This window comes from Glycine soja, chromosome 2 (genome assembly GCF_004193775.1).
Source record: "Glycine soja cultivar W05 chromosome 2, ASM419377v2, whole genome shotgun sequence".
Taxonomy (NCBI): domain Eukaryota; kingdom Viridiplantae; phylum Streptophyta; class Magnoliopsida; order Fabales; family Fabaceae; genus Glycine; species Glycine soja.
In genome coordinates, this window is record NC_041003.1 from 4693219 (window position 1) to 4704225 (window position 11007).

At 29.9% G+C, this 11007-nt stretch overlaps 2 protein-coding genes across 2 annotated transcripts; one reads left to right on the forward strand and one right to left on the reverse strand.

Moving 5' to 3' along the window:
* Positions 1–3772: 3772 nt before the first annotated feature.
* LOC114381875 lies at positions 3773–4502 on the reverse strand. Its single transcript, XM_028341101.1, has one exon. It carries the CDS (start codon positions 4408–4410, stop codon positions 4057–4059), a length of 354 nt encoding a protein of 117 aa, XP_028196902.1. The 5' UTR covers positions 4411–4502; the 3' UTR covers positions 3773–4056.
* A 2329-nt stretch (positions 4503–6831) lies between these two features.
* Positions 6832–10465, forward strand: LOC114381885 (epoxide hydrolase A-like). Its single transcript, XM_028341113.1, has 4 exons — positions 6832–7293; positions 7798–7980; positions 8630–8871; positions 10073–10465. Exons 1-4 carry the CDS (start codon positions 6994–6996, stop codon positions 10329–10331), a joined length of 984 nt encoding a protein of 327 aa, XP_028196914.1. The 5' UTR covers positions 6832–6993; the 3' UTR covers positions 10332–10465.
* The last annotated feature ends 542 nt before the right edge of the window (positions 10466–11007 follow it).

Consider the following 11007-nt stretch of genomic DNA (forward strand, 5'->3'; position numbering starts at 1 on the left):
GACCTCTAACAGTAACCCCCAGACTAGCACCTCCTCATCCTCTTCCTCACCAAAACCACACAAAAATTCAAAACAAAAAAATAAGTTCCATACATAATTGATGCGCATTAGTTGAAGGGTGATTAAGAGATTACGAAGCTGGATTACAAAAATTTACAAAACCAAACATTAGTTGAAGGATTTGTGAAAGAGATTAAGAAAGATGAATGAAAGGTTTGATTCCATACGTTATTGATGGGATAAGGAAACAAAAGCCTGGGCACAAATCCCATTCACTTTCAAATAGCTTAGAAAGAAGCTACCATTTTTTATTGGGATTCAATTCCTTCAACCACAGCAGAATTCAAAACCAAAAAAATAAGGATACTAGATTTAATCATCCATAAAAAAAAAGATGTCCATTGAATTAAATATAATTTTGTACCATATCATAACATAATTTACATAGAGGAAAAAAAATCGAAAGAGTTTCCAAATCCCAAAAACTATAATAATCCTCAAGAATTAACAAATTCTTAAGTATATAATCGTTGGAGACACCCATTTAAATAAACATTGTGTGGGCATCATCTAATAACTCAATCTACATATTCAATAACTTTGCAGAGAAGAGAATTGTAGGAGTTCCCGAACCCCCAGAACTATATAAGTCCCCGGGAACTAAAAACTCCCAATTATTTATGTAAGCATTAACAAGTTATCCCATTTACCCATAAGTATTGAGTAAGAGAGTATGTAAGTAATGCTAAAATAAAATGCCAATGACATCTCAGACGGAACAACCCAAGTGAGGTCTTATATTTAATATTTTATAATATTTCACAAATTTCTACAATAATGTATATAATTCTTCTTACATTAAAAAAAAAGGATGTCCATTGACTTGAATATATTTTAACACTATATCATAAAATAATTTACATATACAAGAGGAAGAGAGATGTAAGAGTTTCCAAAATCCAAAAACTATGATAATCCTCAAGAACTAACAAATTCTTAAGTAACTATGTAATTATTTAAGACACCCATTGTACTAAACACAGCCTGGACATCATCTAATAATTGAATGTACATATTCAATAATTTTGCAGAGAAAAGAATTGTAGGAGTTCCCGAACCCCAAGAACTATACAAGTCCCCGGGAACTAAAAACTCTCAATTATTTATGTAAGCATTATCAGGTTATCTCATTTACCCATAAGTATTGAATAAGAGACATACGCACAAGTAATGCTAATATAAAATGCCAATAATGGCAATGGAACAACTCAAATGAGGTATTATATTTAATATTTTATAACATATTGTAAATTTCTATATTAATGTATGATTCTTCTTGCATTAAACAACTCAGTAATTTACCTTTTAGAAAATAAATTTATCGAAGCTTCTTAAATGACTCCACAATGTATCTTACTCTTTTATATTTTATTATGTATCTTAATTTCAACCTAATATATTTCTATGCTAATTGTTAAATGAAAAAAAAATACTTTAAAATTGAAAAAAAGCAATATGTTGAAGTTTGAACCAAAATTGTCATATGAAAGCATAACATAGAACGAACATGATGCCACATTTTAACAATGAAATTGCAATGTGAAACGCTATATAATCATTGAAGACACCCATTGAACTAAACAAAGTCTTGGCATCGTCCAATAACAGAATCTACAAATTCAATAATTTTGCAGAGAAAAGAATTATAGGAGTTCCCGAACCCCAAGAACTATACAAGTTCCCGGGAACTAAAAACTCCCAATTATTTATGTAAGCATTAACGGGTTATCCCATTTACTCATGAGTATTGAGTAAGAGAAGTACGTAAGTAATGCTAAAATAAAATGCCAATGGAATCCCAAAAGAAACAACTCCCGTGAGGTGTTATATTTAGTATTTTATAATATTTCACAGATTTCTCCAATAATGTATAATTCTTCTTACATTAAACAACTCAATAATTTTTCTTTTAGAGAAGAAATTTACCAAAGCTTCTTAATTGACTCCACCATGTATCTCTTTTATATTTTATTATTTATCTTAATTTCAACCTAATATATTTCTATGCTAATTGTTGAATGAAAAAAAATACTTTAAAATTTAAAATAAATAAAAAGGCAATATGTTGAAGATTGAACCAAATTCCCATATTAAAGCATTACAATGAAAGTCACAAATGAAAGTTGTGAAACTGCAATGTGAAACGCTATATAAAAATAACAGAGAGAAACTCGATTAAAGATACTCGATTTAATCTTCCATAAAAAAAAAAGGATGTCCGTTGAATTGAATATATTTTTGCATCATATCATAACATGATTTAAATATTCAAGAGAAAAAGAATCGTAAGAGTTTCCAAATACCAAAAATTATAATAATCCTCAAGAACTAACAAATTCTTAAGTAACTATATAATTATTGAAGACACCCATTGAACTAAACACAACCTTGGCATCATCTAATAATTGAATCTACATATTCAATAATTTTGCAGAGAAAAAAATTGTAGGAGTTCCCGAACCCCAAGAACTATACAAGTCCCCGGGAACTAAAAACTCCCAATTATTTATGTAAGCATTGACAGGTTGTCTCATTTACCCATAAGTATTGAATACGAGACATACATAAGTAATGCTAAAATAAAATGTCAATAATAACATCTCAAATGGAACAACTCAAGTGAGGTATTATATTTAATATTTTATAATATTTTACAAATTTCTACAATAATGTATAATTCTTCTTACATTAGACAGCTCAGTAATTTTTCTTTTAGAAGAGAAATTTATCAAAGCTTCTTAATTGACTCCACCATATATCTTTCTCTTTTATATTTTATTATTTATCTTAATTTCAACCTAATATATTTCTATGCTAATTGTTAAAGGAAAGAAATTACTTTAAAATTTAAAATAAATAAAAAGCAATATGTTGATGTTTGAACCAAATTCTCATATTAAAGCATAAGAAAGAAAGAATATGATGTCACATTTTAACAATGAAATTCCCAAATGAAAGTTGTGAAATTACAATGTGAATCACTATATAAAAATAACACAGAGAAATTCAGTTAAAGATACACGATTTAATCTTCCATAAAAAAAATAAAAAAAGATGTCCATTGAATTGAATATGTTTTCACACCATATCATAATTTACATATACAACAGGAAGAGAATCGTAAGAGTTTTCAAATCCCGAAAAGTATAATAATCCTCAAGAACTACCAAATTCTTAAGTAAATATATAATCATTGGAGACACCCATTGAACTAAACGCAGTTTTGGCATCATTTAATAATTCAATCTACATATTAAGAATTTTGTAGAGAAGAGAATTGTATTTGTAGGAGTTCCCGAATCCCAAGAACTACAAGAGTCCTCAAGAGTTAACAAATTCTTAATTATCTATATAAACATTACAGTATCCCATTAACCCATAAGCCTAGAGGTAGGAATGTAAAAATAAAATGCTAACTACTAAGGGCACAGAAACCATGCCGGACAACCACTCTCTCTTGCGGATATAAGCATACTCTTAATATTCATTCCTCAAAATTTTGTCTCCTCTAATTTTAACCATTCAGTAAATTTTTAAAGGAACTCAAGTTCATTTTATTCTCGCAAAATTACAACCCACCCCGGTGTTAAAAATTGTCAAAAAAAATCAATCATTCTGAGTTTAAAAAAAACTGGAAAAATGCTTAAAATAAAAAATAAAAATCCCAATCTACATTATCAAAATGGTTATAAAAAATACATAAACAAAGTCATGAAAGAAAAAACACAGCGTACTATTACCAAAAAAACTTGGAAATTATGCGATCTGAGAAGTAAATCTCCGAATTAATCTTCGGGATTATATAAATCGTACATTTTAGCCCTGGCATTTTTTTTAAAAAAATCAGTTTATTCTACATGTATAATTCCACATACAACATTTCGATCCTTTTTGATAAAAAGGGACAATTCACGAAATCAAGAAATACCCAAAGCTTTTTAAAATTAGGATGTAATATAAATAAATTAATAAAGCTAATCCAAGCGATGTTGAAGATTACGAAGAAGGTTTGGGGCTGGGATCGACCTGTTTGTATCGCTTATTGTATTCTTCGAGTTCGTCGTAGTACACATCCCAGACGCATCGGACGCACCCGCTGCCGCAGCAATCGCCGGGCTCCGGCTTCTCCGGCGGCGGCGGAATCTCCTTCGCCGGATTCGGGGTTTTATCGTCGGGTTTGGGTTGGATCGGGTGCGGCGCGGGTTTATGCGCGGTTCGTGCAGCCTCGGCCATGCGATTGAGTTGGAGAAAATAGGGTAGGGTTCGTTGGAGGGAGGTTTTGGTGGAGGTGATGTTGAAAGGGTGAAGCTTTTGGGTGAAAATGAAATCGGAAGGTGCTGTAGTTCTCATGGTCTCGGGCGCCGCCGCCACCACATTCTCTCTCTCTCTATATTTTTCTTTGGGATCAATTGAAGTCCAATACGAAGATAAGATTGTAACCCTGCCGTTTTATGCAACCCTGCCGCGTTTCCCTAGCTGTTGGTGTGTTGGTGTGTTGTGCTGACTTGTTTTTTTTTTTTAATAAATAGAATTAGGGTAAATTTGCCAAAATATGAGTGTTTCAATTTTAGTATTAAGTTTTATTTAGGGTAAATAATAATTTTTGTCTTTAGATGTAATTTGCTGATAAATATGTCTTTATACTAGGAAAATAAAAAATTTAGTCTTCGAAAATGTAAAAAATACAATAGATATATTATATCGTTAATTTTTATCCGCCACCGTTAATAAAATAGTCTATGTGACATGGAAGGACAAATTTTGTCACTGAAATGATTGTCAACATCACCATACTGACTAAATTGGACAAAAATGTCAACAAGATACTATTTTTGAACGTAAATGTCAGTCATTTTTTGTTATATGAAAATGACAATATTTTTTTATTGGAAGAAAATGTCAATAATTTTTTTGGACCTAAAGGTCGATACATTACACCGGACCAAAAATACTAATAAGTTACTTGGATGAAGAAGTCAATAATTTCTTATTAGATCTAAATATTAGTATATTTATGTTGGACTCATTTGTTAGACTCGAATTTTTTTTTCATTTAAGGATAAACTATAATTTTAGGATAAATTTTACATTTTTTATTGTTACAAGCATAACATTACAATAACCATTTAAAAAAATATATTAGTAAACATAATTTAAAACAAATATAATAATAATAATATTGATTATCAACCATAATTTATGTATCACAATAGAAATTATTCAAAATAAATATTGTACGAGTTTACCAAAATAAAACATTATAACAATGTACAAATCATTAGAGATGAACACATTGACAATCATTACAGTGACAAATTCACCTCTCTGCGTCATGTAGGCTATTTTATTAATGATGATGGACAAAAGTTAATGGCTTGATATATTTATTGTACTTTTTATACTTTTGGAGACTAAATTTTATATTTTGATTTTTTAAGGACGCATTTGCCAGCGAATTACACATTCAAGAACAAAAGTGGTTATTTACCCTTTTATTTATTTTGGTACTTGACAATTTTTTACTTTTTGAGATAGTCATGTGTCATTACAAAAATGAGTAATGAGATGGCTAATGGAATGTCACGATATCAAAATCATTGATTCAGTAATTAAGTCATTTTTTGTGAGTATTTTTTCAAAAATAAAAATTTCCAGGTACCAAAATAATACAAAAATAAAAGATGTGTGCCAAAACCAAAAACACAACTATTTATAAGTATCAAAAAGTTTTTTATCCCTAAAAAATAGGTTAAGGATATTTTTATACATCACTGATGACAATGACAATTGACAACAATGATAATTATGTTATTTGTTGGTAACGACAACGACAAAAGTAATGATAATAATGATGACAATGATAATAATTATAGTTGTGATAAATATAATTATGATGGTAGTGATGACATAAAAAAGGTTACTATTAAATGTAAGGATGTTTATTTTTTCAAACTAAATTAAATTCACAATTTTTTATTAATTTTTAAAATGAGTTACAAATATTTCAACTTCATTTTTTTTCAAGCATGTTTTATAGAAATTACATTTGCAAACTAAAATAAAATAACTAGCCACCACCCCAAAGAGTCATAATCCAAATCACAAAAGTTTATATTGCATTGATTTAGATTTGATATTATTTTCCAAACAATCCAAATGCAATCATAATATTTTCATGAATAAATTAGACATCTCAAAATCAATTTAAATAAAAAAAATCAATTTAAATCAAATTTCGAACAACCAAGCCTAACATTATAAATGTTGTTAAAAATATATTAGTTAGTTGTATAACCGTAATAATTCACAATAAATGATACACAACAAACTTTTCTAGCTATGAGAGTAACCTGTTAAATTTCTCTTTATGTATTAGTCTACAAATACAATTTATGTTTGGACACTTTTTTTTATACTTACTTATAAGTAAAGAAAATAAAAATGAAAAATGAAATGAATTTGTTTACAAGTTTAAATTAACATTATTTTTTAACTTGTATAAAATTTCTCTAATTTAACTTCTCTAAAAGTTAAGGTGTACAAGGTGATTTTAATTTTTCTCTCAAAAAAAGTTGATTTTAATTTATAGAAAAAATTACAATTAATTTTACTTTTTTTTATTTCTTCTATTTTAAATATTTATAAGGAACTTTATTATTTTATCCATGTAGTCTAACTTACTTAATGAGAAAAGGTTTTTAATCATTGTTGCATTTGATTTATTTGGCTGTATGTTCGGTAGATTGCTTATCTATCTAGAACAAACAAAAATGTTTCGGGTTATCAAGTCAAAGTTGTGCTCTGACCCTACCTTTGACAATTAATAATCTCTTGCAACCTGTTCCATCTTCGCTGTCCTTAATTCTTAAGAAACATAACATCATCAGCTTCCCCCTCCAACTTTGGTTAATTTGATCCATAAAGAATTAGACCATGGAACACTTAGACATGGTGAGTGAAGTGAAGCACCAAAGAATCAAAACCAACGGGATATGGATACACGTGGCAGAGAAAGGGACAGGTCCACTAGTTCTGCTGCTTCATGGCTTCCCAGAAACATGGTATGCCTGGCGGCACCAGATCAATTTCTTGGCCCAGCATGGCTATCATGTGGTTGCACCTGATCTTAGAGGATATGGTGACTCTGATTCTCCTATTGATCCCACTTCCTACACTATGCACCACCTTGTAGGTGACATCATAGGTTTGCTTGATCATTTTGGTCAACAACAGGTAACACAATTGTTCTCTTGTCCCTCTGGGTTTCTAGTTCATTTTCTGTGGCCAAGTCTCGGAAGTTGATTGAGTAACAATAAACTTACAACAATTTTTATAACGCTTCTTATAATTCATTTTGTTTGACATTTTTTACTTTTCTTCATGTCTATCTCATAACGGGATAAAATATGTTTTCAATTCTTCTATAGTGTAACTTGATTTTAATCTCTGAATTTTAACTTTAATCAATTTAGTCTTTGAAATTTATAAAAACAATGGTTTTAGTCCTTCTCACAGTGAAAATTGTATGAAAAGAGGAACAAAAATCATTTCTTTTGAAAAGTTCAAAGAATCAAATTGATCAAAGTTCTAATAATTAAGTTCTTTTTTACCAAAAGTATAAGGACTAAAAACATAATTTACTCTATTTTGTTGTATAATTATTTTTGTTTGAGTATGATTGTTGTTTCTTTTTTAATGTTTTTTTTTTCTATTTTCTAACCAAATTGAATAATATAGGTATTTGTTGTTGGATCTGATTGGGGAGCAAACATTGGATGGCATCTGAGTCTATTTAGGCCTGACAGAGTCAAAGGATTTGTTGCCCTAAGTGTTCCTTACTACCCTAGGTCTCCAACTGCTAAAACGGTTGAAACTATCAGGAAATTAATTGGAGATGAGAGTCATGTCTGCCAGTTCCAGGTTCCTTGTTCTTTCTGCTTGTTTAAATGGGTTGACATTTATATGTTTTTCAAAAGGTTTTTATGGTAAAACTTAGATCCAATTCTTTGTGTTTTTAGTATTGTTCTTTCATCAAAATTAGAGTTTTACTTTGATAATCTATGTTATGGCGACCTATTGACGTGAAACTCTAATTCTAATTAGAAATTAACACCAAAAGCACCTAATCAAATACATTTAAGTTTGTCCTTTCCTAAATTGGTTTTACTAATATATATGATGACATTGTGTGGTTTGTGTTTATGGGGTTGGGTGTGCTTTCACAGCTAATCTTTAATTAGAATTGAAGTATCATTTTAATAATATGTTATATTGACTTATCGAGTTGAAACTTTAATTCTAATTAGAGATTAAATAGTGATTTCTGAACACCTTATTAATATTCATTATTTTTTTTCTCATATCATATAATTTATGATACCTATAAATTTTTTTATTTTATCTTTGCCTTATTAGGTGTCAAGTAGGTTGATGGGTGTTCAAAAATCAATTTTGTAGAGATTAACACTAAAAGCACCTAAACAACTAAATCTAAGATTTGTCCTTACCTAATTTGGTTTTACTAATATAAGTGATGATGTGGTTTGTGTTTGTGGGGTTGGGTGTGCAGGAACCAGGAAGAGCAGAGAGAGCTTTTGCTAGATATGATTATTTGACAGTGATGAAGAAGTTTTTGCTGATAACACGGACAGATATTCTAGCATCTCCACCGGGCATGGAGCTTGTTGATTTCTTGCCAACGCCTTCGGTTGTGCCATCATGGATAACCGAGGAAGAACTCATGGTCTTTGCAGATAAATTCCAAGAGTCTGGTTTCACTGGTCCACTCAATTATTACCGTGCAATGGACTTGTAAGTATTTTCATTAGTACTTTTCTTGTTTAATTTTATTTTCAAGACAATTCAATTTCTTGCAAAGTACATGCACAATTCAACTTTGAATTCTCTACTATAGTCAAACTTAAAAAAACTAACTCAATTTTTAGTGGCCCACATGTTGTATACATTCAAAGGTTACACGTAGGGGTGGAAATGAGTCAAGCCAAGTCAAACTTTACTAGACTTGAGTTTGGCTTGAGTTGAATATGCAAGGCTTGAGCTTGACTTATTACTTGTCATAAACTTTTTTTTAAGGCTCGACTCGGCTTACATAGAAGTCTGACTTGACTTATGAGCCTATTTAAAAGTCTGCTTAAACACATCTTTGACAAATTAATTGTTTTAAAACCTAGTGAAATACTAACTAAAAAAAGAAACTTATAAAATTTCGTATAAGTAATATACAAATCCAAAAATAATTGATAAACAAAATCATATCGAATTCAAGTTGTTAAAACACAAAGTTTATCAAAAGAAAATAAAAAAAAGAGAGCAGAATATTAAAAAACTATATGGATTAGAGATGATTTATACCAATATAGTCAAATAAAAATATTTAAATTGTCTGAAAATGTTTTTACAAAACATTTTTATTGAAGTATTAATCTGGTTACATTATCCTTTTAATTTGAGTCTTTTTCTTTTTGAAAATTTTTCACATCCAAGTGAACCCTCTAAACACTTTATGTCACTTCATCCTGTCATTCATAATGCCATAAAAATGACATAAATAATAGTTATTATTATTATTAATATTATTATTATTACTTAAACAAGTTGACTTGTCAAACTTAACAAACTCTTTTTATAATTTGACTTTGGTCTTTTTATCTAAAAAAGCTTTTTAAAAAGCTTGAGCTTTATAATAAACAAGATAAGCCGAGCCTTAAATAGGCGGAGTCAAAGACCCTTGACAAGCAGCGACTCAGCTCATTTTCATTCCTAGCTACATGGTTCTGTGTATAAGTCAATTGATAACAAATGTGAGGTTTGTAGAAGAACTTGAGTTCAATTTAACAAATGTTGGACTTCCGGATATTTTGATTAGCAAGACCCATAAAAAAAGACTATACACTTGCCTAGCGAATTGGACTTGGTAAAATCCAGCATGTTTATGTTTTCATTTTCTATGGAAGAATTCATGCTTCCTTACGTTGATGCTCAATGGTTACAGAAACTGGGAGCTTCTTGCACCATGGCAAGGATCAAAGATAACAGTTCCAACGAAGTTCATAGGAGGAGACAAAGACATCGGTTTTGAAACAGCGGGTACAAAGACTTTTGTGGAAAGTGATATTTTCAAGAGCCTTGTTCCCAACCTTGAAGTAGTTATACTAGACGCCCACCATTTTATACATCAAGAAAAAGCCCAACAAGTTTCACATGAAATCCTTTCCTTCATCAGTAAATTATCCCCCAATGCTTCCATGTAATGTTAGTTTTTTAGAGTGATTGATTATTGATTGTTAATGTAAACCCCTTTGTCTAGGTAGTGACACGGCAGCGTTACTTACTAGTGTGATTTTCACAAATTTTATAAGGTAGTGATTCTTCATTTGCTTTATCATCTTAATTTCTGCAACACTAAATAGTACAGAAAAATAGGAGGTCAGCAGCCAAGTATTGTGGATGTGAATAACGAAGCTTATTTTGTGTCAGCTTCGAATTTATAAGTTTTATTGATATAATTAAACGTCATGTTTAAGAAAGAAAAGAAGGTTAATCGTCAGTAATTTAAATATATAAAAATTTCTGTAACTATTTAATATAAATGATGATGTTTCAATTGTTAATTATTTAAATAACTTATTGTGGATCATATTCTGTATCAGAAAAGCAAACGAACCATCTATTTGGTTAACTCTGATTAATACGGAGTAAAGGCGAAACTACAATTCATGAACAATTAACATGTAAATAGAATTTGAATAGATTTATTAATTCTAATATATGTCTAAATTAGGCTTAATTATACTTTTAATTATGTGGCACCGGTGTTTTACTAGAAAATAGTGGTACGAAACTCGAGCAGATGCTCTTCACTAATTAGGTAACAGTTATGAGTCGGTTTTAGCTCGCAAACAGTGAAATGCATGCAAATTGTCAAGA